This window comes from Crocodylus porosus, unplaced genomic scaffold, assembly GCF_001723895.1.
Source record: "Crocodylus porosus isolate Cpor-Errol unplaced genomic scaffold, CroPor_comp1, whole genome shotgun sequence".
In the NCBI taxonomy this organism is placed as follows: Eukaryota; Metazoa; Chordata; order Crocodylia; family Crocodylidae; genus Crocodylus; species Crocodylus porosus.
In genome coordinates this window covers 31,932,824-31,960,635 of record NW_017728918.1, presented here as the reverse complement: position 1 = coordinate 31,960,635, position 27,812 = coordinate 31,932,824, and the positions used below count along the sequence as shown (strand labels likewise).

General features: G+C 44.6%; 1 protein-coding gene across 4 annotated transcripts in view; it reads right to left on the bottom strand.

The window, feature by feature from the left end:
• Positions 1–27,812, bottom strand: part of TSSC1 (tumor suppressing subtransferable candidate 1) — a 184,314-nt gene that overhangs the window by 25,100 nt on the left and 131,402 nt on the right. For all 4 annotated transcript variants that reach the window (XM_019537445.1, XM_019537447.1, XM_019537446.1 and 1 more), the window contains one exon: positions 11,806–11,942. In XM_019537445.1, the coding sequence (XP_019392990.1) occupies positions 11,806–11,942 (137 nt within the window). The remainder of the gene's footprint in view (positions 1–11,805; positions 11,943–27,812) is intronic.

Genomic DNA, 27,812 nt, shown 5'->3' with positions numbered 1-27,812 from the left:
ATCTGTTTCCCTAGTAACCTATTTAATCCCTTTAGTACCAATAGACTTAGAGTTTCCATTGCATAGTGGCGAAACCAAAGCTGGTAACAGTAGTGACATATAGTTTCCCTAACTTGTTCCAAAGCTTTGCTCTTCACTTGTTTGTATTAGCATCATCTGGGGCTAAAAGCAGGCATTAGAACCGAGATATTTCTAGACCAACTCTCTATCAACCAATTTCCTATGTGCAGCAATTTTTACTAATAAACCATGCTATTTTCTGATTAAGATCCCTTCACTCCAAAGTAGTTATGTTAATCACCTGTGTAGGATATTACTTTTTCCTGCATGGAAATTTTACCTAATTTGCAGTGCAAGGGAGGTAGCTTTTTGTTTTGTTTCTTTAACCTCCTGTTTCCTTATTGTTAATGCATTTTCCTGAGCTTTGGCATTTATAGTTCGTTTAAAAAATGGTGCTTTCAACTGTTCAGCACTGCTTGTACACAGCCATCTGAATGACTTCTGAATGTGTGCAGTACCAGACTCTCTCATTCCTTATTTGAAGCATGCATGCCACATCACTCTGATCTAGCAAGTGTCTACAGAAACCTCATTTCCTATATTCCCAGGTTACTTAACCCCCTTCCTCAGCTCTGCCATGTAGCTCTACCGGTTCCCTTGCCCATTTTTGGCTGACATCAAACAAAATCTTTTCTCTAGATCATGTGCTCATAAACCCCTCTATCAGACTTGGCCAGGAATTTATTTGATGAAAAATTTTTTCATTAGAAAATGCCAAATTTGCCAAAACCAACTTTTGGCTTCTCTGGTTTTAACGTAGAGTCTAAAAGTGAATGAGTGCACTGTGACCAGTGCGGTCCCACAAGGCTCTGTCCTAGGGCCTATACTGTTTAACATCTTCATCAATGATGTGGACATTGGTGTCAGAAGCGGACTGGCCAAGTTCGCTGATGACACCAAACTCTGGGGTAAAGCATCCGCACCTGAGGACAGGACGGTGATCTAGGCAGATCTGGACAGACTAATGAAATGGGCAAATGAGAACCTGATGGTGTTCAACACTGAAAAATGCAAGGTTCTCCACCTTGGGAAGAAAAACCTGCACCATGCTTATAGGCTCTGTAGTGCTATGCTGGTTAACACTACAGATGAAAGGGACTTGGGGGTCACGGTTGACCACAAGATGAACATGAGCCTTCAGTGTGATGCTGTGGCTAGTAAACTGAGCAAAATGCTGGCTTGCATCCATAGATGCTTCTCAAACAGATCCCAGGACATCATTCTCCCATTGTACTCGGCCTTGTTGAGGCCGTAGCCAGAGTGCTGCGTCCGGTTTTGGGCTCCGTAATTCAAAAAGGATAGGATGTGGAGAAGCTTGAGAGGGTGTAGAGAGAGCCACGTGCTTGATCAGAGGTCAGGAAAACAGACCTTATGATGAGAGGCTGAGAGCAATGGGGCTATTCAGCCTGGAAAAGCGCAGGCTTGGGGGTGATCTGGTGGCCACCTATAAGCTTATCGGGGTGCCCATCAGGATCTGGGGGAATGACTGTTCACCAGAGTCCCCCAAGGGATGACAAGATTGAATGGTCACAAACTCCACTGTGACTGGTTCAGGCTGGACATAAGAAAGAACTTCTTCACTGTCTTAGCCTGCAAGGTTTGGAACAGACTGCCACCTGAGATAGTTCAAGCACCCACTTTGAACACCCTCAAAACACATTTGGATGCTTATCTTGCTGGGATCCTATGATCCCTGCTGACTTCTTGCCCCTGGGGTGGGGGGGCTGGACTCAATGATCCTTCAGGGTCCCTTTGAGCCCAAATGTCTATGAAATCTATGAAGTCTATGGGTGAGCAGTAAGTAAATAATTATTTATACTGCATTATAACAGCTCCAACAAGAGACTGAGGGCTTTGGCACAGGTTACTTGTATAATTTCAGAAATATGTAGAATGTTGCATTGTCATAAAATTATGGTGTTTTTAAAACATGTGAAGGTTTCATGTTGTCTCAGACAAGGACAACTGACTTGCCACTATGGCTAGGGACAAACATTCAAAAGGCCTGAGCTTGAATTGATTCAATCTTTGCAGGTTAGTCTAATCTGACTAAACTGAATCAGGTTGCAACTGCACAGACATTTCCTCTGGACTGAAGAAATGCAGGCACATGCCTGCAGTGGCTCAGACTAGAAGCCGGGGGGTGCTAGAGCAGCCCTCCCTTCCATTCCACACTGCTGAGCTGAGGGGGAGCATGGCCAGGCCCTGGCAGGATGTTATGATTAGGGAGGGGTTTAAACCCCCACCCTGGCCTGCACAGTCTCTAGCTGAGGGGGAGGGAGAAGCAGCCCTCACCAGGCTTTCCTGGGCTCACTAGTTAAGGCATGGGAGTGTTGTCAGACCCCGGCACCCAGCTAGCACTCTGAGGCAAAGGGGTGTGTGTGCATCTGTTGACGTTACTGTACTATTCAGTCTCCCTCCCTGCTTCTTCATACCACCTGCAGTAATCTGATGGCACTCACAGGTCCCAGGCATTGCAAAACAGGTAATTTCTCCTACCTCTCTCTGCCCCCTCTCGAACACTGACAGACTGCAGCCTTTGAAGCAAGCAAGCCAGCCAGCAGGCAGCTCATCAGCCCATCAAGAAAACAAAGCCTGCCTCATTAGTTTAAGCTCTTCTTAAATAGCTAAGGCACATTACCAGCTGACCTGCTGATTAGTTCCTAAAAAGCCCTAAGCAGACACTGTCCTGTCTGCCTTGGTTCCAGTGAAATTGAAGACACACACACCGACCCCTCTCAGCATTAGCTACCATGGGGGTTGGGATCCATGCAGCTGGAGTCCCTGCTATGGGAGAGGGAGGTATCCCTGCTTGAACAGCAAGCAGCAGAGGGTGGGGCAGGGGAAAGCCAGGCAGATGCTGCTGTTTCCCAGCTAGGAAGCAGAGGGGGCAGGACTAGCCCTGCTCTCTGCAGTGGATAGCCCAGCTTCACCCAGGACTCAAAAGCATGCTGGGATGCTGGGGCACTCTAATTTAACTTAAATCAGGAAGGAGTCTGGGATAGATGTTCCATAAACTGGTTTGACCCAAATCAGTTCAGTCCAATACTACATTCAACTAGTTTCATCTTAAAACAGTTTTGGCTATTTTGAAACTGGTTTACGTGCACTTACATTCTGTTATGGGTCTAAACCAGTTTCTGATCACTTAAACTAGTTTATATGTCATTTCTGTCCCTAGCCTAGGTGGTTTGTAAGCAGGGGAGTGAACAGGAGCCAGGACTCTATCCCTTCCTTGTGGTAGGAGGGGAGAGGGGCAAGTGACATGTAGTTTGGAGGCAGAGAAACTAACATGGGGTCTTCTTTCTCTCTGCATCCAGCAGGACTCCAGCCAGAGCAAAGGGTGGGAGGGGATAAATCTTGAAAAACTGTTTGAAGTGATGCAGGGAGGGGGTGGAGTGGGGAAATAAACAGAAAGGGAGGGGGGGAAAGATGAACAGAAAAATAAAGGACTAAAACCTTATAAGCGTTTGTGAACTGGGATTGGGTTTGAGGGAGGAGTTGAGTTAGGAGTAAGTGGGGAAGCTGTTCTGGCCCAGGTGGCGAGACCCTGGGACCAGAAAAATCATGCCCAGAGCCAAGGTCCCACAGCTGTTAAGCCATTCTCAGTGCTCAGCAGCTGCATCTATTTCAGCCCAAGCACAGCCTGGGGGAAGCTGCTTCTCCCTCTATGCTAGGGTTGAATCAGATGTGGCTGCTCTGCACTTGGGGCACTGGCCAGACCACAGAGCCCAGAAGAAGCAGGCTCCTTGGGGCTCTCTGCTGAGGTTGAAATTGAGCTTCCCACATCCAAACCATGTAGCTGGAAAAAACAGGCTTCCCGGCTCCACGATGGGTCTGCAGTTAGGCTCAGAGAAGTTGCTGTCAGCGGGGAGTGGAAGGGTGGAGGGAGTGGAGGCAGGAACCAGTAGAGTAGAAAGGGGTAGAGCAGCTGGGAGCTGTACATGGACGAACGAAAGTATTTTACCTGACCATTCAAACAATGTCTTAAAATAGCATGGGTAAAATGTTTCCAAAATAAACCTCCTCTTGAGTGGCTTATCTTTAAAATGTTTAGAGGGTACTTGTGGCAGTTTAACATCCATTAACTAATGACTGTTCTCATTTTAAGTGCCTTTATGATGTCTTTAAAGTAATTTGTGCCATGGCCTGGAGACTCCTCAGAATAACCAAGCCTGAACTGATGCAAATGGTGAAAAAGGAGAAACTGAAGTACCATGGAAACATTCTAGGAACAAAAGGGGATAGACTAGAAAAGGATATAATAGACAGTTACATGCCAGGGAAGAGAAAGAGAGAATGACTAAGGAAGAGGTGGTATAAAGAGATGGAATAATGGACTAGATTATATATAGGGAGTAGGCAAGGCTGACAACAGACAGAACCGAGTGGAGAACATTTGTGCGTTGTGTTGCTAACCCTTTTGGCAATGATGGCACTTGATTGATTGATTAGGCGCTCACCAGGGATATAGATTACTCAGGTTCAAGTCTCTTCTCTGAATCTGGCAAATCAAGGATTTAAATCCAAATCTCACACATACCAGGTCAGTAGGGCAACCACCCTATCCCTAATTGGGCAGGACAGTCCCGGAATGGGATCTTCAAGTCCCAGTCCTGGGCTACACAACTCCAGGACAGCATTTATCCCAGCTTCACTGCACTGTGCAGGGATCCCGGTTTCCCTGTGCAGACTAGCAGTGTTCCAGCCTACAAGGGGCTGCTTGGGGCTGCTGGGAGTGGGACACAGGGGCCGCCATGTGCACCTGCACACCCACACATGTACCTGGCCAGGAAAGAGCCCGGCAGCCTGGAGAGCAGTACCCTGCAGGTAAGTCTATGGGGAGGAAGGGGGAATGGTAGGGGCAGATCAAGGCCTCTACGGTAAGAGGAGTGGGGTAGGGGCTGAGGGTGATGCTTAGCCAGGGCAGGGCAGTGCATGGGGTCCCAGGGCTGAGGTAGGGAGTGGGACAGAGCCATGGGTCATTCATCCAAGGGGTGTGGGGAACAGCAGCCCCCCACTGGTGCATGTTCCCCCTGGGGTGGGGGCATGTGCCCCCTGAGATTTGTGCACAAGGTGGGAGCAAGGATGCAGGCTGCCTTCTGTAGCCCTGGGGTTCCTGCCCTTCCCCCAGGAGCCCCACGATGCCATAGCAACACACCCCCTGCCCTTCTGGCAGCAGCTGGAGCAGAGACAGCGTGCAGTTGTGCTTCCCATTGCTGCCAGGCAGACAGGGACATGCGGCTGGCATGGGGATCCCAGAGGAAGAGCAGCAGGACAGGGAGTCCTGAACCTGCAGTGGGCAGCATGAATTTGCCCTTGCCCCTACCCCATGTGGCTCTGGTCTAGCCAAGCTGATGACATGACAACCAGGGAAGCGGAGAAAAGGGGGGCAGCAAGGCAGGCATGTGTCCTACCTTCCAATTCATCCTACAGGTAAGTACCTTAATTACTGGTCTGTTGCTTACTTTGGGGTCTTGGTGTGTGTCAGCATTTTCTTGAAAAATGGGAGAAGCTTTCTATTTCATCCAGAGGCAGAACAGGAGTATTTTTGAAATCTCAAAATTCTTTCCATTCTAAGCTCTCCTATCTTCCTTTATTCCATTCTGCTCAGCAACTTAGCAGTTTTTTTCAAGTGTGTTAGGATTTCATACAAAATCTCAGTCTCGTTCTCTTTATGCATCACCATTTTTACCCCCAATCCTCTCTATCTCTTTCTGATGTTTCTCTCTTTCTATTGACTTCTAGTCTATGACTGATTCCCCGATCCTTTTTCTTTCCAAATATGACTTCTCATTCCCTCTCCCATTTGATTCTACTGAGCATATGTCAGGAATCCTTAAACTTAAAACACTTTTCCTGAACTGCACGTTTTAAAGTTTGGCTCCAACTTCTTCCTTCTTCTGTCTTCCTGTTTCTACCTTCTCAGCTTTATAAACTGGTCTTATTAAGGTTCCTAAGAATCTCTTTGTGGCTTAGCTCTAAGGGCCTTTTTTTTTCCCCCCTATTTTGATTTTTCTGCCACTTTCAGTAATATCTTCTATTCACTTTAAGGCTGTATATCTGTACTCTAATGCTTCTAGTCTAGCCACTTCTTTATTTCTTCTACCACTTCTTCCTCTATTGGTGTCTCAAGATTCAGTTCTTGGGTCCCTCCTCCTAATTCTTTTCTCCTTAATTACTGTTGAGTTGATCTACTTCCATAGCTTTAACTTCTACCTCTGTACTAACTATTTAGCAAGCACTTCCTGTAAGTGACCTAATATGAGCAAGATGACTGTCGAAAACCTGCCTGCTTTCACCAAACTAGTTATGCAGCTCTGCTCCCAAGTCCAAAAGCTCCATATATCTCTGAAGTCCCCTGCACAATTTGATATCTTAAATGGACATGAAACCTGGCATGCAATCCAGTCCCCTATGCTCAGCAGGAAAGGTGCGTCTGATGCACCTTGTGGAAATCTAAGAGCTGTTGATTTGAGCAATTGATTCAACAATACTAGACACAAACTGTACCACAAGCAGTCAGTGTGTATCATTTTCACAGACAGGTAAAACATGAATAGGTCGTACAGCCAGCTCTGCTCATTCACTTTATCAGTCAGACACACATCTTTTTAGATATATTATAGTAGTTTTAGCTCAAGCACAAACAATTCATTGGCTAAAGCCCAACATGCTTCAAACTAATCTGGGTGGTGGTGAGTTGATTTGTGAACCATTCTGTTGCATTTCCCTGCAACCATTATTTGTTAATACCTTAAATACCCGTTTGGCATGTGTTAAGGTAACTCATTAAATGCCCTGCTTAGAAACATTTTCCAGTAGATTAATTGCCAACAATGGATCTAGGATTTTGGAAAAGAGGGTGCAGTCAGGATTGGGCCCTTGGCTTCTGAGACGGCAGGAAGTGACAGGTGTTTGCTGGCTCTCTGCTCAGCTCAGGAACAGGGCAGGGAGGATCCTCCCAGCTCTGGGAGGACTGGGCTACTTTGACAAGGGCTGCTAACTGCCCACCCAACTCAGGAAGAGGAACAGAGTAGCTCAGCTCCAGCAGGTCCTTGGCTCCCACTGACAGCAGGAGTGCAGGAGGAATTGAAGAGGAATTAAATACTAACCCCCCACCGTCCACTGGATCTAACCTTGGTTACATGAACTTGAAATCACTGGGCACGTCCTCATGAGCATGCACATGCAGAAATGCACATTTCCCCGTGGGATAAATAGCAGTGGCATATATTTGTGCCACTGCTATTTGTTCCTGGAGGATGCCCATGCACATGCACCCTGGTATGTGGCAAATTTTCCCATGCGTGGTAGGGGAAGCTGGGGCCAGCACCTGAGCTGGTTCCAACAGCCTTAGCTGGGGTAGCAATAGCATCAAGCCAGCCACTGGGAGCCTGGCCAACCAGATTCCATATCTGGCAGCACATGCTGTAGCTACATGTGCCACACCACTGTTTTTGACTCCAGGATCAAAACTGGCTTGCAGCACCAGAAACCACACGTGCATGCTTGTGGGGATGTGCCCGCTATGTGCAAATAAAGCATCATACTTACATACCTTCCTTCTTAGAAACATAAGTCAAGTCTACTTTCAAGAAATGTAAGTGAGACTTATTCAGCTTTTAGGCTCCCAAGTCACTAAATTGAAACTTATTCCACCCCCATCAACAGCCACAAAAACTCTAAGATGTCAAGATTCATTATGCATCTCCATTCAGGTCTCCAATGGAAAGACAATAAGTGACTGAACTTGGCCAATTTTGCATTAGGCGGAGTGATACAGAATGGTCCTCTAGATGTTTACCTCTCTCTAAGCTCCATTTCAAACCCATTCCATTGGAGAGCTACAAAAAACCCACACAAATTCCCAATTATTTTGAGAAAAGTTATGCTAACCATCTGACTGATATTGAGATCATGCATGCTGTAGAAGAGGATGTCTCCTCCTATTTGGTAAATAGCCTTGTGAATAGGGTATTTCCCAAGGAAGTAGGAGACCTGGGTTCTAAGCACCACTAAATCAGACAGGAGGTTGCCCCTCTGGCTCAGGGAGGTAGGTAGCCTCTTGCAAGGGATAGATGGAGAGCCTTGTGTTCTGGCCTATGCTCCTAGTGAGGCTTAAGCATTTTGGGCCAAATAATGATTTAGTAAGATCCATAAACACCACTGGGAACAGATGCTATAGCTTCTTTGCCCCAGGAAATGTCCACCTTTTTACGGTAAAGTCAGACTCCCTCTGACGTGATCTCCTTATGATCTCACAACTTGTACTGCATTCCAGTAAGTGGTTCTTCTCCAACAGGAAGGATGAGGAGTGCCCTCAGGCTGTCTGGCCAATATCCTGCTAGCTCAGACACTCTCCCTGGAAGATGTGGGATCAACCCTCTCTGGTTGAGTGGGACCTAAGACACAGCTCTTTAACTTCCCGGACAAGTGCCATAACCACTAAGCTATTGAGCAAAAAGTGAATGGATCTTCTTCTCCACCCCACTCTGCTCCCTAGCCCACTGAAGTGAATGCTACTGCTTTTCAGTTAGGTACACTGATCTAAGCAGACCTCTCTCCTTGGACTGAGCTAGATCCCAAAAGGATGTCTCCCTTCTGAGGGAGCTAGATCCTGATATGATGGGGTGCCTGAGGTAGCTCTCCCATTTTCCCAATGTGCCAAACAGAACAGGATCACTTTCTGGACTTGTGTATAGAGCTTCCCTTTGCCAAAATGGGAGATAACACATGACAGAATAAAACTGTTTGAAGCTAAATCAAGAATCACCCAGTCTAACTCACTATGAAGATGCAGAATGTGCTATTTCTAAATTATTCCAGATGAGCGATTCTCAACTGAGGTGCGGGAAGATCCTCTGTAGGATGCCATGGCACCCAGTCTCTATGAGAGATAACAGTGGCTTCTGCACATATGGGACACACCTCGTACCTGCCCCAACTTTCTGGCAGCACCCCACATGGCCCTCTCCCACCAGCTGTGGTAGCACTGAAGGAATCATAGAATAAGCTAAGCTGAAAAGCACAGCTCCTGCCCACCCCATAGCCCCCGTGCCAGCTGTTCCCATGGTAAGAACAGGGGACAGAGCTTTTTCAGTCAGGCCCTTTCTCTAGCTCCTTGCATGCTCCCAGAGCTGATGGGAAGGGTCCCAGGGAATGGTTTGGCATTCAAGTCCCCAGAGAAACAGTAGCAGCAATAGGGGCTGTGCTGGGTACCTTCTTAGGTACAGACTGGTGGCAGGGAGTGGACAAACTGAGGAGAGTAGGGCACAGATGGATTCTGCTCCTGCCACCCTTGCCTGGCACCAGTCTGTACCAGTGGATATTGTCTTCTGCAGGGACAGCTGCCTCCTTCAGGGATCTAATAAACCTCCCCCAAGCTCTCCAATCTGCCCTGCCACTGCAACCACTATATACCACCTTCAGCTCAGCTCTCAGGGGAAGCCCTGCCTCCTGCTGTCTGCCCTGCCACCCCATGAAACCCTTTTAAGGGTGCCACAGGGTGCAAGAAGTTAAGCACTGTATGAAATAAATTAGCATTTAGAATTAGCCACTGCATTCCAAAAAGTTAACAAGTACTGCCTTGAATTTTAAAAGGCTGAAAACCACTGTCCAAACCGATGTCTCTCTAGCTCAAGAGCGGATAAAACACGGTCCACAGGCCAAATCTGGTCTGCCAACTGCTTGTATTTGGCCTGTGGGTGGGCAGCCACAAAATTCACGGGACCCAGCCCACAGACGGCTGGTGGCTCCAGCTACTACACAGTGCTGGGAGGGTAGGGCTGTCTGCTGCATGGGGGCAGGGTGGAAGGGGGCAGGCAGAACAGCTTCCACCCAGCACTGATGCATCAGCATCAGCTGTGGACCCGGGCAGATGCCCCAATTCCCATCTGGAACCTGTTACCTGTATTCACCACTGATGCTGGTGCATAACAGGCAGGAGTTGGCATAAGCTGCAGGCATGGCCAGCAGGTTCTGGGCAGGGTGGGGATTGGGATGTGTTGCACGTCTAGGTGGGGTGGGGATGGAGGGTGGGAGTGAGTGGGGACAAAGAGCGAGAGAGCAAGTGCAAGAGAAGCTCTCAAGAGCACACCAAAACTCATTAAGTGGCCCACCACCCAAATAACTGCCACCCCTGCTCTAGCTTCTTGAAAAACTTCAGTGACGATTCCAGTCAGCTCGTTCCATTGTACTGTGGTTCTGGGATTTTTTTCCCTGAGATTTAACCACTGCTTTGTGCCCTGCCATTCAGTGGCAAAGGAGCATGATATTTTTCCCTCTTCTTATGGCATCCTTTCAAATATCATATCTTCTCTTAAATTTCCTTTTGTACAGACTAAACGTATCTAATTCCCCCCACTTTTCCCTGTATAGTTTATATTCCAACCACTTTATAACTTTCGTTGTTCACCTCTGGATTCTCTCCAGTTTCTCTACATCCTGTCTTAAATATAAAGCCCAGGAGTGCATACAATATTTTAGCTGAAGCTTAATGTGGTGAAATAAGATTGGCTTCTTGGGTGCACCAGCCTGGGAAACTGGTCACACTCCTGAGAAGAAATGCACAGTTTTGGGTCTCGTGATGACAACAACTCAAATGTCTTAGAGATCATATAAGATCTGTGCCATAGGCTTTGCATTCAAAGTGTGTACAAAACATGCTAAAATGGAAGCATCACACAATACAAGAGAAGAACTTAAAAACTCTTTTATTTTGTCCTTTAGCATGCCTCCTGCATACTTTATTAAAGACAGCATTTAATGGAAATATGAAGTTAGATTGTTACATGTCCTCTTACAGAATGAAAAAATTGGTGTGGCAAACCAGATGTTCCAAGTACAAGAAGAAATGGCTTTCAGTAATTATACATGTATTTTTAGCTTTCATTTATGAAATTAAATAAGCCTTTTTGACAGAAAACTACATGACTGGAAAACATGTGGATTTATTGCTCGCTCCAGAGCTTGTAGGAGTTAAGAACTAGATTTAAAGTCATCTCCCTTAAAGGCAACAGAAGTTATTGCAAGACATCCGTCTTCTCAGTGTAGTGATAAATTACTGTGTGCTAAGGGGATAAACTGTATCTTAAAAAAGCTTGCATGGTTTTCTGTAGGCATAGCAACAAATGTGCACAACATCACTCCTTCGCTTATCAAAATCACAATCTAGCAGGAAAGAAGTCCCTTATTTGGTATATTTGAAAGGTTTTATTTGTCTTTGGTCATACTTTTTTTTTTTTTTAAATAAATCCAGGATTATGTAAAACTAGCATGTTAGAATCTTAGATACTATCATTGTTAAAATCATAAAAGTAAAACTTTAGCTTATATCTAAAGATTTAAATCACCTTTAAATAATGCAGTAAGGAAGCAACCATTAGTTCAGGCTGTTTGATTTAAATACTGATTTTCAAGTTTAATTACAGAGCAGTTCAGCTTAAGTAATGCCTAGACTGTGTACTGAACCAACAAATTGCAGTCACTGCATAGTTCCTCAATAACTCAATATGCAAGTCAGATTTGGTGCTCAGAAAAAAAGAGAAAGCTTTTTTATTAAAGTTACATTTTATATTATATTGTTGTTATATTATTGCTTATTATATTATGTTATTATTGCATTATTATATTATGCAGTCTAAACCCATTCATTAACTATGTAACTATATTATTTTCAATTTTTAATATCAAACATTAAGAAAAAAATACCTCTTTAAGACCAAAGGAGCATTTTTTCATTACCTCATGCTTCGTGTATCCCATCCTCGAATGGTAGTGTCATTGGCTGTTGCAACTTGTGTGCAATTGTGATGTGGGCTCCATCGTCCAGAAGTAAATTTTAACTGCCCTTTCCCTTCCAATGCAGCAGAATTAGAGAGCTGTATATTTGGGAAAAAAACATGGTATTTACATGTAGTGCTAAAATAGAACTAATCCCAACATAGAAAAAAATTGCATGCTGACCTATTGCTGTAGACACCAGCACGTAGGACACAGGTTCTAGGAAAGGAAAAGAAAGAGACAAAGAAAAGCACATATACCACTCTACACCATCACACACCTTAAAATATTCCAAGCTTGTTTTGCAGCCTACACAATATGAAGAAAATTAAATTCTTCAGATAACTTGTTACAACTTCACAAAGGTAATATGGAAGTACTCGGACTGAATATGGCAAAAAGGGCAAATTTACACATCCATTCAGTTTCATGAAACAGGGTAAAATTTACACTATATACATTACTCAGTGTAGGCTTGTTTCCTTTGTCTCCAAGAATGACCCAAAGCACCAGTGGGTAAGAAATAAAGATGGCAGACCTTCTAAAAATCTTGGCGCATTAGCCAATGTCACTGGTGATAAACATTTTGGCCTTGTGGGCCAGGTGATGGCATAGGGCTAGTCTACAAAGGTGCAATCTGATGTACAGCTCTAGACCCAGATGTTGAATCTGGCCCAATACACTGCCCTGACTGCATGCCAGGATCCATTTCTGGAGCAACCACACATGCTAACGTGATCTGGCACATGGGGTCACATCTTCTGGGCTGAAGGACCCTGCTAGGGGTCTGGAAGTTTGGCAGCAGGGGTGCAGTGGTAATGTGCCAAGGCTTTGGAACACTCACTGCTCCCCTACCATCAAATTTCTAGACCTATGGGATACTCTGGGGAGCAGGTGACAAGGCCCCATGAGACAGAAGTTGAGTACCACTGGCCTATGACTCTTGTTTATACAAAAGATGATAAAATGTTTCAACGTGAAAGCCCTAGAAGCCTAACAATTTATACCCGTGTAAATGCTTCTGACATTTTTAAACATGAAACATACTTTGTAAATGAGTTTAAAAACATTTGCACCTCAGCTAATATCAGCATTTCAGACATTGGAAAACTGTACCTGGTTTCTAAACTATTAACCTTAAGTGCCCTAATGAAGAAACGCTTCTGGCTGAATTACAGCATAAACATTTTCTAAATACAGGAGGTGCACATGATTATCAGATTAGGCTTGCACTTAATCTTTTGTGTTATCTTTCTTCCATATTTTCTTGTTGTTGCTGCTGTAATTTAAAGAAATTGAATGGTCATAGGTATGTCAATTTTGATTAAACCCACAGTGCAATACTATTGGTAAACTTAATGAGTCATTCCAACCTTTGTTATAAATATTTAAAAATTACAGAAATAGGGACAGTGTAAAAACCAAGAAGTGGGAGAAAGTAATGGGAGAAAGATGACACAGAAGTCTAAACCAATTTCCATGAGATTAAGTAAGGAAATTAAAGATGGAAGAGACTTATTTGGTCATTTAGCTCATTGCCCCACAATGCATTCTCTAGAATTTTATATTACACATGCTATAAGCTTTCAGGGTTTACAATTTTTTTGCCAAATTTTCAGTCCAAATTTCTATCACTCAACTTTATCTTATTATATTTTTATTTCAATCACAGCATACATACCATTATGCACATATATTTTTAAGTTCCCCTCTTTCATGGGACATGCTGAAGTATCAGAGATTATTATTTTATGTCTGAAAAGCCATTCAGATATTCTGGATAGAAAAATATCTACCTACCTTATTACTTCAAGTGGACCTACCAACACGCCATCTCAATAACATTCTTAGAAAAAAAAATCACTGAATCCCATTATTCAGATCTAAGCATTTTTAAGGCAGATTTAAGCAGATTTAAGGCAGAATTAAGTATGAAAAGGCATTTCCTTGAGGCCAAGTTGTCATATTCTGAAACAAGGTAATGTAGAGAAGTCTAAACAACCATAGTTGAGCTGTTCAACTATGTGGTTAACTCAACAATATTGTTCCAGAACTTACTGGGGAATTGAAGTTTATTCAGCACAATAGTAGCTTAAAAATCAACCTTTTAGACAAACCTTAGAAAATCCTCAGATTTCAATATGTGTCATCCTCCATAAAAAAAAGTTCACACTTTTATAGTATTCAGAGTGGAATAACATTCAGAATGGATACCTTTATAGCATCCAGAATGGAAATCCTACTTAGCATATAAAGGTCATTAGAGGATGGTTTCCCAGCAAATTCAGTAAAAGGAAAGCTTTTTACTAATTCATTGAATTTTTTTCTCAAGGATATCTAATGAATCAAAAGTTTACTGCTACAAGCTTACACTTTTTGTAATCAGCACAATGACTTAAAACTGATGACCCCACTCAGCAATACAAATCACTTGTCCAGTAAACCTGGCCGTAGATACTTTGTCTATTACCATCATTTGCATAACCATGGTCTCTCTGGATCCAGGTTAAGGGATGCATCTATTTCATATAAGTCTTTAGTCATTTGTGGATGGCAGAACTTATATCCTAATTACTATTTCCTATGTTTTAACAAGCTGAAGGAGGTATGGAGTGATGTTGACAGGAGGAAAGACACCTAGGGCACTTATACACGTGCTCTGGGAATGGAGGGGGCTCTGGGAGCCAGTTTAATTAAAAAGCCCAGAGTGTCACAGTATCAGTGTCCCTGGGCTGAAAAATGGCAGCAGGGGTGCTTCAACTAAAGTTGGTCAAATGAGCTTTTAGTTAAAGCACCTTGCCACTATTTTCCAGCACAGGAATGCTGATGCAAGTGATGTTAGTCTGCTGGAGCACAGTAATTACCACACTCCAGCAGACTCTCTTAATCGCATAATTACAGTGTGTCAGAGCAGCCTTGCTGCATGTATATAGGCACCCCTTGTGCCCAAAAGATTGTCTAACTTCTCTCCCATCTATTCAGTTGATCCATTAAAAGATCCACTTTCTTGCCTCACATAAAAGCTGAAGTTCTTCTATTCCATGGGAATGATAATCTTTGGCAAGTGACTTACTAACATGCCAGTCTTGGAAAGGTGCAAGGAGCAGAGAAAAAAGGGCAGTTTTAGACTGAACATCACTACTACTCCTGCTCCCAGAATCATTTCTAGCAGTGGAAAATTTCTATCACTAGAAATAGTTGTTTATACATGTCATGTTTGGGGTTTAGCCTCATTCATACATGAACACAAAACCTGAGCAGACCATTAAAAAAGCCACTAAATGTATTTGGTAACTGTCTCAGGGCACTAAGGTGCCTGGTCCTCCTAGAGCAGAGATTGCCCGGGGAAAGAGCACAGAGCCAGATATGAACACAGGTGCAGGTTGCCATGACAACCGGTTAATGAGGGAATTGGCAGCACCTGCAATTGGTCAGCTGGCCAGAGGCAGGGCCCTAGGCCCATATAAACCATAGGGCTGGCACCAGGAAGTTGGTTCCCTACCAGCAGCCAAAGGGGAAGGAAGGGCCCAGAGATGTGGTAGCTGGCAGATATGCTACCCTTAGAGCAAAGGGGACACCAAGAGTCCATAAGGGAGTTTTATTCTTCTAAAGGGGCAGAGCATGACGTGAGTTTTGCATTACATTACAGGCTAGAGACTCATGGTGGTTGGCGGTTTGTGTGCTGTCTGATAACATCGGGGGTTTGGATGAGACTATTTGGGGAAGGAGGAGGCCTCATTGGGGGCCCACTACAGCATGAGGAGCCCAACACTGAGGGGCGCTGTGAGACAGAGAAGGAGCCACTGTGCTCCAAAGTACACAGGCTAAACAAAGGCTCAGCGACCTCAAGTCCACAGCCCCAAGGAGCCTGGCAGAAATCTCCCTTACCCAGGTGTTTCAGGAGGGGAGGGGCAGAGAACTCCCATGCCAGTATAAAGAAGAGCCCAGGACAGGAAAAGAGGAGAAGCACAGAACCGGAAGGAGGAGGAGGGGGAGGAGAAGCGAGCTGACACACAATGCAGGGAACTCTGAAAGCAATGTGGAGTGCTGGTAGGAGACTCTTGCAGAGAGTAAGTCCCACAATGGGGACTTAGAGCCAAGACTACTGACCCTGTGGGTTCCAGAACTGTTTATTTACGTGCTGGGAGCTGGCGGAGCCTGGCAGAGAGAATGGTTTTGTAATACCCCTAATAGAGGGGCACTATAGACTTTTGTGGTACCGTAATGCATGTAAAAGTGACACAAGCCAATAAGAGGGTGTCATAGATGGACTTAAGATGCTAAAAGGAATCGTGGCGACCTCCACAAGAGGCTCTGAGAGAGGAGGAGAGCCACCAAAGAGGGACTGACCACACGAAGGTCAATTTTGGTTTGGAGCTTGGCTGCAAACAGCAGGAACAACAACACAGGCCAGGAAAGCCTTCTTTGTTTTTTTGGTTTTTTCCTTGTCTTTTGTTGTTTGTTTTGATTGGAACTGAGGAGATGTGGCAGGACAAACTGGCTGGTCAGAACCCAGTAGAATGGGTGAGGGCGTAGGGGTGCCAGAGCCCTCAGGAACATAGGACCCTGCAGGACAACAGTGAGACTACTAATTGGACTACATGTACAGGTAATGAACCAACTCCTTTAACATCAAGTCGTGACAGGCGAAACGTGGGAGTGTAGATCACCAATTAGAATCAAGAACACCCTAGTCAAGTGGCAGGCGGTGTCCTACAGGTCTGCAAGTGACTGCAATACTTGACAGGTGCAGAGACAGGGTTGTGGAGAGCCTGGCGAGGACAAGGGGCTGAATTATAATGAGGCCTAGGCAAGACAATGCCAGTATCATCTCCGAGGCTTGGGCTGCAGTGTAGGGGAGGAATGGAGCTCCAGACAGCGCCCCCTGGCATCGGGGCAAGAAATGGGCAGCCTCCCGCTTAATTAACATCAATTAATTAATTAACAACAAGGTGTGGCGGGTGAGAAGGTGGGCGGCTAGCCCAGAAACAGGTGGGAGCGCCACAGGAAAATCGGCCCCGAGAAGGCCCCCTGTTACAGTAACCAGCCTTAAGCAAATAAGGTTAGATAAATAAAGGGAAAATAGAAGGATAAATGTGAACCAAAGCACATTGTCACGGAGTGGGGCACTGGGGCGGCCCCTGCTGTGTCAACTTAGGTGATCCAGCACCCTCTTATCCTCACCTGCCACATCTTTGATGGTAATTGGTTCAATTAGGGAGGCTGCCTTTATCTCCTAATACACAGTGTAAGTTGAACTACCCCTGCTCCGTATGGGGTGCCTCGGTGCGCCCCGCCTTAAAGGCTAATGCGTGCCTCCAAAACTCCCTCGCAGCTGTACCGGACGTTCTCTTGTCATATATTCACCCCTCCTGGGCTTCTATTCCCCTCTCGCCCTCTCCCGGGCCTACTCACCCCACCAGGGCTTCTGTACGGCTCTGTCGAGCTCTTATCGATCTGGCCCCTATCTGGACGTCAGCCCCTCTCTGGGTTTATGATGCGCACCTGCCCCTCTCCGGGATGTATACCACGCACCCACCCTTCTCCAGGGCTTCGTGCCGGTCGGGGACTAATTGCTCACTCCAGAGCCTCTTGTTCTGATCGGCCCTCTCTGGGGCCTGTGCTGCGCTGCTCGCACTTCCCTCGCCCTCTCCGGGGCCTGTGCCGTGCTGCTCGTGCTACCCTCGCCCTCTCTGGGGCCTATGTCACGCTGCTCGTGCTACCCTTGCCCTCTCTGGGGCCTATGCCAAGCTGCTCGCGCTACCCTCGCCCTCTCTGGGGCCTATGCCAAGCTGCTCGCGCTTCCTGCGCTTCTCGCCCTTACTCGGGCTTCTCAAAGTTGGGCTCAGGCAGCCCTATCCCCGCCTGGCCCCCAGACCCGCCTTCTCGGGCCTAGCTCGCGCACCTCTGGCGCTTGAGGCTCAGGTGACCTGCAGCCGGGCCTGGCCCTTTGACCCTTTCCTGGGTCGTTTGCCCCACTAGGCAAAATACCGCCATCACGGGCTGGGGTCCGAAACCCCACACACCACGCCTCTCCAGCGCTCACTCACCATGCCGACTCCGGCACTAGCCACTGTGCCCTTACTGGGCATTAGGAACCCCCGGATTATTGCGGAGCTCCTGTGAGGCCTCCTCACACCCCTACAGCCTCACCCAGTCCTCCGGTCTAAGGATAACTAAACCATCAGCCAGCCGGCTGTAATGTAACAATAAGCCTCCTGGCTAAAGCATAGAACCTAGGCCCACCTGGCTCTCTTGTAAAGGCCTTCCAGTAAGGGTGCTCTCTCTACCCCATATCGTGCCATAGCTGCTTGGGTGGTCAGGCTGCAACAATCTGCTCTGTCTGCTCCACTCTGCCGCAGAGCTCCTGCTCCTGCAGCTTCCAAAAGGGAACAGCCCCCCATTAGGCTCCGGGCTGGGCTGTTTATAAAGGCCTGGCCTTGCCCTCTTCTAGCCAGCTGACCAACATTAGTTGCCCTGGCAACCCTCACCTGTGCTGCCCGGTTGATTGGCAGCTGTCCTTATTACTATTGCTAGTAGCGAGCACCCTAGTGCTCCGCTACACACACATTTCTTTATCATCTTTTCATTAATAGTCCCTGGATGGAATAGGAAAGCTTCTGAGTATCCTGTGTCCAATAAACAAATTAGTTTTGGTCTTTTTCAGCTCTAGGGAAGATTTTTCTCAGTTCAGCATACATTTTAAAACAGAGGCCTTATTTCAACTTCTGTAAGTGTTACATAGGGGTTTTTTTGTTACCAAAGAACCCCTTCAGATGTTTAACAAGATGATGGGAGTAGGCCATCTCTATGAACCACGCTTAATTTCTATTTGTAATATGATAAAAGAACTGTGCACATGCAGGATTTGTCACGTTATCCCAGTCTTTCCCACATAATCCTTAAATAACGCCTATGGGTAAAATGTATCTTTTCCCAAATGGGAGAACACATTTCTATGGTTCACACAGTCAGACTCTAGACCTATGGCAGCTCTCCTTGCAGTTTAAGAAGTTATCTGAAACAAATATTTGTTCACCTTTCAAGGCTCACAAGTCCACTTGTAGACCTCCTATTCCATTACCATGTGTACATGTTCACAGATGTGCATGTGTGCATGCACTGTGTGCATGCATACATGTGCACACACACAGAGTCAAAAAGCAAGTTTTTTATGAGCAGCAACTAGCTGAAAGAATTAATCTCTCTCCCCCTTCTCTGACCCTCTGTCAAATCTTGGAACAGAAGAAACGTCTTATGCACCCATGAAAAAAAGCTTGTGCAAAACAAGTATGTTGCTAGGAAAGGCAAATATAATTTTAAAAAATAGCCTCGTTTTCCCCTGGGCTTGAAGGCATAAAGAGGAAGATAGCTGGCCTTCCTGTCTTCATTTATTCCTTCTCCATTTCTGAAGAAGAAAGAATTGCTATTGGAGAAGGAACAGAAGACAGAAGGTATTAACAGCTGAGCTAAATGCCCTACATTTCCAGTAGTGACTAAATACGGAGTAGACTAAGGCCTTACATAGTGCAACTCTTGCTCCTTCAAAGACAACAAACAGGTGAGAGGAAGAAATCCATGAGATTCAGAAAAAGGAATAATGATGCCATATTGTCACACATCATCAAACAAAGCTCCTGTCGTGAACCCTGCAATATTTTGAGGTATTCAGTGGATGCCATATGTTTTCTCACTTTCTTTTTATCTATATGACATGTAGTTTTTACAGATACGTGGGGTTAAGCTGCTTTCATCTGTATCATCCTTATTTTTATATGCATTGTGTCATTTAACATAAAGTAAATTCCTTATACGTTATAACAGGGCCAAGACTACTTGATATAGTAATGACTTTCAGGTGACACTCCCTAAACAATGAATTTTTTCATACCCGGGGGAGGGTCAAAGCCTAATGTCTAAATGTCTTAAGAGGAATAGTCACTGGAAATTAGGATCTAGCACAGGTGTTAAATAGTCAAGCAAACAGACCCTTGCAGACATGCTCTAAGGCACATGAGCAGGGATCTTGGTTTTCTCTGATTAAAAAATCACCAATTTTCGGGTGAAATCAAAGTAACCCAAAATCCACATTTTCCCATGATAAAAATGAAACACCGCTTATATATTAGTGGTGTTTCATTTTTATCATGGGAAAATGTGGATCTTGGGTTACTTTTTTAAAACTGAAAATTGGGGATTTTTTTTTTTTTTTTAAATCAGAGAAAATCAGGATCCCTGCCCATGAGGCGGCTCCTCCAGCCAAAGATGAGTTTAAACCTTAAAAGAAGAGACCCTAGCAGGAAAATAACTTGAAAACAGGCTATCCAAATAATGACATTTATTACAGTGGGGAAATTAAGTGACAGCCTATCTTTTAGTTATATGTGAAAGGGTGCAAGTATTTTCCTGGTCATAAGTAGATCAGGCAGTCCTTCTGGTCTGATAGACAAACATACTTGGGGAGCAGGGAGTTATATGCAAAGTAAGGGTTAACCAAAAACCTAATGGATCATGTTTGTCAAGAGTCAGATAAGAAATCATATTTAAGCCTTGCCAGGAAAGCAAGGATTCATATAAAGCTTTCTGGGCATAAGGTGCTTTGGTGCCTCAGCTAGCATGTTGAGTAGAGGCTGCATTGTTGGGCTTAAGATGCAGGGTAAAATCAGATTATTGTTCTAATATTTTCTTGTGTTTGTTCATTCTTATACCTCTATCTGTACCTCAACATATGGTTCCTGATTTCTTATGCTTGCTCTTGTTTTTATAAGAACGAGCTTGTTATCTTTTATAATAAACTTATTGCCAGTGATAACAGTAACCTCAAAGCATTTGACCATATAGGCAAGTCTCTTCAAAGGAAGTGGGGTATCTTTCTTTTTTGAGCACATGACTGAACAAAAATGTGATTCTTCTAGCTGGAAAAATACCCTTTTCTAAGAGCTGGCAAGACCTGGGTGAGATGGGTGGCACAGGCCAAGGAGTTAGTTCCTGGCACATCTCAGTGGTCGAGCAGCACATGGGAGAGAGGTTTAGGGCTGAAGGACACCCCTCAAGGTGTGAGAAGACACTGGAAGTGCCTCTCAAAGGTGCACCAGGCTGTGTCTGGGGTCAGGGTGCATCACAGTTCCACACCTCACAGTAGCAAAAGTTACTTTCTTATTTTTACAAATGTATTACATATAAACTGGATGATGGAGGTTTTTTAGTGTGTTAAAGACCAATAGAAATAATATTCCTGTGTTGTGCAAGAACTCATATAGATTTCAGGAGAAAGATGCAGAATCAAATGAAACCTAAAAAGAGCTTGGATAACACATTACAGACCAATTTTGGCTAAGCACTTAAGTATGTGCCTATCTACTTTGTTGGATCAGGACTTAAACTTCCTGACATACAAACAGATATAAAAGAAAAACACCATGATAAGCTATAAAAGAATAGTGATCTGAGAGATGAAAGAGAGGTTCTGGGAAACTTGTAGGGCATTGCATGATCCACACAGACTTGTGTATTTTAATAGTCCTAAGGGAAAGAAGCATTTCACAGAAAGGAAATATCTTTAGCTTAAAAGAGTCTGTCTTAGTTTTTAAGGATAGGCTTGAGCGTTTTCAACTGTGAAAATATCTGGCCAATTTATCAGGACTCAGATTCAGATAATCAAAGAAAGAGAAAGGTTTCATTTTTGAGTAAAAGTTTGAAGGAATTAGAGGTTTCATGTTTTGCTAAAAGTTTTGCCTTGTTAAGGGCAGAACTGAAAAGAGAAGGGAGATATCCTATTCTTAAACTAATATGAAATGAGAGGCCAGACTCCATAAACAAATACATACTATTCTTACACATTATATAAAACACTTACCTAAAAGTTATAATTGGAAAAATAAAATAGATTGTTGCTTTAGCAGGGCACTTACAGTGCCTGCCACTTTAAGGTTTCTAGTTGGCAGTGGAGCAGCCAGCAGGTGGGTGCTAGACTCATCAAGGCTAGCACATGACCCTAGGAGGATTTTGGGATTGGCAAAGAGGGCAGAGCAGCCTCCATATTAACCCAGGCCCTCAGAGAATAAAGCAGTAATCAGTGCTGAGCAGGCCAGGAGGCAACATCAGGCTGAGCCACTCCTGGAACATCTTGGAGGTACAGGCAGGAGCTATAGGGATGGTTTTGAGGGTCCTGGTCCTGGGCATGACCTGAAACTTCACCCTGCCAGGGAAGGGTGGCCTGGTGGGACTCCCTGTGGTGGGGGAGTCCCCAGGAAATGCCAGGCCAGTTATCTCCCTGGTGAAAGGTGAGAAGGGGTGCGTTATAACCCCAGCCCCTGCCTACGGGTGGATTACCAACACTGGAAGGGAGTGGGGCCAGGGAAACCCAGTGTCAGGGCTGCCTGAGCCCAGTGTAGGGGCCAGGCATAGCAGCAGCCACCTGAGCCTACAGGGTGAAAGACCCCAGTGCAGGGGGCCAGGCATGACAGCAGCCACCTGACCCCCACCGAGTGAAAGACCTCAGCAGCCCAGTGAGGGGTCAGGAGTATGAAGCAGCCTAGCTGAGAATGGTAAAGATGAGTGGCCTCAGTGAGGGGCAGAACCACTGACTTGGGGAAACAGATATATCAGATGAGATAATATGGAAATACCAGATGTGGCAGAAATACTGGAACTGACAATATGGAAATACTGGACGTGACACAGAAACAGCTGCGAGCCATGGGACATATGTAAGGGGAGGTCAGAGTGTATACTTAAGCCTTTGTTATGAGGAGGTTGAGCAATGGGCAGCCTTCCGCCCTCAAAGTAACATTCATATTATTTTCATCAAGGTGTGGCAAGCGAGTGAGGCACAGGTGTATCCCAGAACAGGCAGGTGGCCGGCACTGAGACCCGGCCCTGAAAGGCCAGCCTGTTAGTTGCACAACTAATATGGTCTTGAAACCAAATGGAATTTGATAGAAGTTTTAAGCTGACTGGCCGTCAATAGCATTATCTAGCAGCAAGAGCATCAGAGTGGGGAAAAATAGGTCTTAGTTTTGTGATGTTTGGTTTTTTTAATAATGGAAAACTCAGGGTAGATAAAAACAGGCGATTTAAAAAAATTATTAACTTTCTAAAAATAATAAATTGTTCAAATTTCATTTTAAATTATGATAAAGCTCGGCCAAAGCTCAAACTGAATATTATATAGTCAAATAAAAAAAATAAACTAAAACTACATGAAGGAATGTGTGTTTCCTAGGGCTGTGCAAAGCTTTAGATCATGATTCAGATTCTGAGATGATTCAGACAATTCAGAGGCAGAATCTATGAATCCGAATTGAATCATGAGAAGCTCTAGGCTTTCCGAATAGATTCAGAGCTTCCGAATCAATTTGGAGATTTGGCCATAGGGTATAATGGAGAATTAATGAAATATCTATAACTGTTGTCTTTTGGCTGATTCAGATGAAACTTGCCAAAACGCACCAAAAACAACAAACTTACAGATATTTCATTGGTTTCCCCATTATACCCTATGGCTGAATCTCTGAATCGGCTCCAAATGTTTTCCAAATCGAATCAGACGAATTGAACAGTTGCTTATTCGCACAGGCCTAGTGCTTACTGCTTACATTTTAAGGAAAGTTGCACCAATTATCTGTTGAATAATCACTGGCTAAAAGACTGGTAGTAAAGCTTGCTAAAGTACTAAACCAGCTTTTGAGAGCAGTAGCCTCTCGTACATTTTCAGAGACCATAATTTTCTTTGTTCTGGATTATTCAATTAACTCCATTCAATGACCAATTCAAATTTTCACTCAGAGTAGAGAAACTGATTAGAACCTGATAAAATCAAGAATGAAAGGAAGGAATAAATCTACCTACTAATAAACTAGGTATGAAAAGATGAGCTGTACTAACTCTAAAATTCTGAAGAACTAGATAATCCGAAACAATTAATTCAGTTCTCATTATGAAGAATGCTACTTTTGTTCAGCATACTTTACTTATAAAACTCTAAACAAACTCACTCCACCCACCCCAACATGGTCAGCAGTGACTTGTAGTGAAAAATAAAATAAAAATGATAACTTGGATCAAAGTTTTTGTTTCTTGATTTTAAATCATGATTAATATGGTAATTTAAATTGTTCCACTCTGTATCCTGTGTAAGCTCATCAAGTCACTGATTTTCTGTCCCTCAGCTTTCCCAATGACAAAACAAAGAAGTACAAAGTACTTTTCTAAATGTATGAAAATAAAGATTGAGGAAACCTATATAAGTGGTAAAGCAAAAACGACTGGTTTTGCTTTGAACTGTGAAGTATCTGACGCATATTACATCAGTTCACGCTTAGGAATAATTTGAAAAAAACAAAATAAATAGGAATCTGAAAATAATGCTTGCTTAGAGAATGGAAAAAAATGCCCTTGGACCTCTTTTTCCACTTAATGAATTTTTATAACATTTATCTTACTAACTTCTATAGTGCCTATCTCTACATCAGCTAGGCACTTTAATTATAGACAATAAACCATAAAACAAGAACAAAATAAGAACAGTTAATCAAGTGCTAATAAATAAGGTCTTGAATCTTGCCCTGCAGGCTGACAGACAAACTCTGAGGGAATTTCTAGTAGAGAAAATTCTAAGCACAGGGCCCAAAAATTGGAAGCCTTGATGCCATATATGAGGCATTCAATTACAGAACCAGTTTTCACAGATTTTTCTTATTTTTCTTCTTATTATTATTATTATTTCCTTTACAAAGTATAAGACATGGGAGGGTATGAAGTCCTAAAATATTGTGGTCTTAAAGGTGACCATCTGGCACAAGTGCATTCACAGCATTAAATAGAAAATGAATTGAGATACTTAAAGCAGAAAGTATTTTTTGTTTTCTGTTTTCTCTCTCACATTTGTGCTCATCTTCAGGAAACAGGAAACTACCTTCTGTATTAGTTAGCGACTAAATAGATTTCTGGAAAACTCTAAGGAGAACCCATTGTAACAGCCAACAAAGTTTTGGAAGGCTATTGTCAGGTGCATGTTAGAAAAGGATCACTACTTTTTTTCCTTACTATCAGCAGAAATATAGGAAAGGAAAGTGAAAAAGGATGTCTTTGACCTCAGTCTTCACAGGCAAGGTCAGCTCCCAGTACTGCACATGGCACCACAGTTTGGGGAGAAGATGAGTAGCCAACAGTGGCAAAAGAACAGGCTAGGGACTACATAGAAAAGCTAGGCATATACCAGTCCACGGGTCCAGATGGGATGCACTTGAGGGTGCTGATGAGATTGGAGAGCTGCTGGCCATTATTAGGAGAGGTGCCGGATGACTGGACAAAGGCAAACATAGTGCCCATATTTAAGAAGGGAGAAAAAGGAGGATCCAGGGAACTATAGACTGGTCAGCCTCACCTCAGCCCCTGGAAAAATCATGGAGCAGATCCTCAAGAAATTAATTTTTAAGCACTTGGAGAAGAAGAAGGTGATGAGGAACAGGCATCATGGATTCACCAAGGCAAGTCATGCCTGACCAACCTGATTGCCTTCTATGGCAAGATGACTAGCTCTGGATGTAGGGAGACTAGTGGATGTGGTACCTTGATTTTTAGCAAGGCTTTTGATACAGTCTCCCACAACATTCTTGCATGCAAGCTCAGGAAGTAAGGGCTGGATGAATGCACTGTAAGGTGGATAGAACACTGGCTGGAGCACCAGGCTCAGAGGGTAATGACCTGTAATCAGTGGCTTGATGTCTAGGTGGCAACCACTATCAGGTGGAGTGCCCTCGGGGGTTGGTCCTGGGGCTGGTTTAGTTCAATATCTTCATTAATGACCTGGAAGATGGCATAGAGTGCACCCCTCAGCAAGTCTGCAGATAACACCAAGCCGGTGGAAGTAGTAGTTATGCTGGAAGGTAGGGTTAGGATTCAGAGTAACCTAGATAAATTGTAGGATTGGGCCAGAAGGACTCTCATGAGGTTCAACAAGGACAAATACAAAGTCCTGCATTTAAGGTGAAACAATCCCCTGCACCCTGTACAGGCTAGGGGCTGACTGGCTGGGCAGCAGCTCTGCAGAAAAGGACCTGGGGGTTACAGTGGACAATAAGCTGAATGTGAGCCAACAGTGCACCCTCATCACAAAGAAGTCTAACGGCATACTGGGCTGCACTGGTAAGAATGTTGCTATGATTATTCCCCTCTTTTCAGCACTAGTGAGTCAACATCTGGACTACTGTATTTAGTTTTGGGCCTCCCACTATGGAAAGGATCCTTCAGAAAGTTTTGCTGTCTTTGCTGACCAAAATCTGCAGATGGAAACTAAGATTCTGGTCTACAGTGCAGTGGTTATCTCTACATCCTCTGTGGATGTGAGACATGGGTGACATCAAAGCCATGTTAAGTACATGGAATGATTCCATCAGCATTGCCTCAGGAAGATCATTCACATTAGCAGGGAAGACAACTGAACCAATGCAAGCATCCTCTCTGCAGCTAACATAATCAGCACTGAGGCAAGGATCATGAAACATCAGCTCTGCTGGGCTGGTTCCTGTGTGTGGATCACTGACACTCGTCTCCCAAAGCAAGTCATCTTCTCTCAACTTAGTCATGGCAAGGTCCTGTGAAGAACAGGAAGCGTTACAAGGATACCCTGAAAACATACCTTAAGAAGGGTGGCATCAACCCTACAAATTGAGAAATGCTGGCTGGTAACAGGTCTCAATGGCACTACACCATACATCAAGCTACAGCCCACTTCAAAAAGAACGGTCTTGCTCAGGAAGCTGAGAAATGGCAGCAGAGGAAGGAAAGTGCACAACATCCTGGGCAACGGTTGTGCCCCCCACAACTGTTGTCGTACTTGTGGGAAAACTTGCAGAGCATTGACTGGACTCCTGAGCCAATCCTGCCCTGGAAGACATCATCCTTGTATCAAGGGATAGCTGATGATGACAAAGGATGTAGACAAATTGGAGGGAGTCCAATGGAAGGCAATGAAAATGGTTCAAGGGCTGAGGCATATGACTTCTGAGGAGAGGCTGAGGGAACTGGGTTTACTTAGTGTAGAGAAGAGAAAATGGAGGGGATTTAATAGCAACCTTCAACTACCTGAAAGAAAGTTTTAAAGAGGATGGAGCTAGACCCTTCTCAGTGGTGGCAGATGACAGAACAAGGAGCAACAGTCTCAAGTTGCAGCAAGGAAAGTTTAGGTTAGATATTAGGAAGCATATTGTCACTATGAGGGAGGTAAAACACTGGAACAGGTTACCCAGAGAGGTTGTGGACTCTGCATCCTTGGAGGTTTTTAAGACCTGGCTAGACAAAGTCTTGGCTGAGATGATGGAGTTGGGAATGGTCCTGTTTCGAGCAGGGGTTGGACTAGATGATCTCCTGAAGCCCCTTCCAGCCTGGGTTCATTAGAGGCAGGTCCTGTCAGATCAACCTGGTGGCCTTCTACGACCAGGTCACAAAATCCTTAGATGCACGGGTAGTGGTGAACGTAGTCTTTCTGGACTTTAGAAAGGCCTTCGACATAGTCTCTCACCCCATTCTCATTAAAAAACTAGGGGACTGTGGTGCCGATACCTACACAGTCAAATGGGTCGCTAACCGGCTGGAGGGCCGCACCTAGAGAGTGGTGGTGGATGAGTCATTTTTGACCTGGAGGGATGTGGGCAGTGGGGTCCCCCAGGGCTCGGTCTTCAGGCCCACACTGTTCAACATCTTCATCAGTGACTTGGACGCAGGGGTAAAAAAGCACCCTGTTCAAATTTGCTGACGACACTAAGATGTGGGGGGATGTGGGCACACTAGACAGGAGGAATAGGCTGCAACTGGGCCTAGATAGGTTACAAGGGTGGGCGGATGAGAACAGAATGGGTTTCAACACTGACAAGTGCAAGGTGATGCACCTAGGGAGGAAGAACCAGCACCATACTTACAGGCTGGGGAACTCCCTTCTCGTCAATGCAGAGTCAGAAGAGGATCTT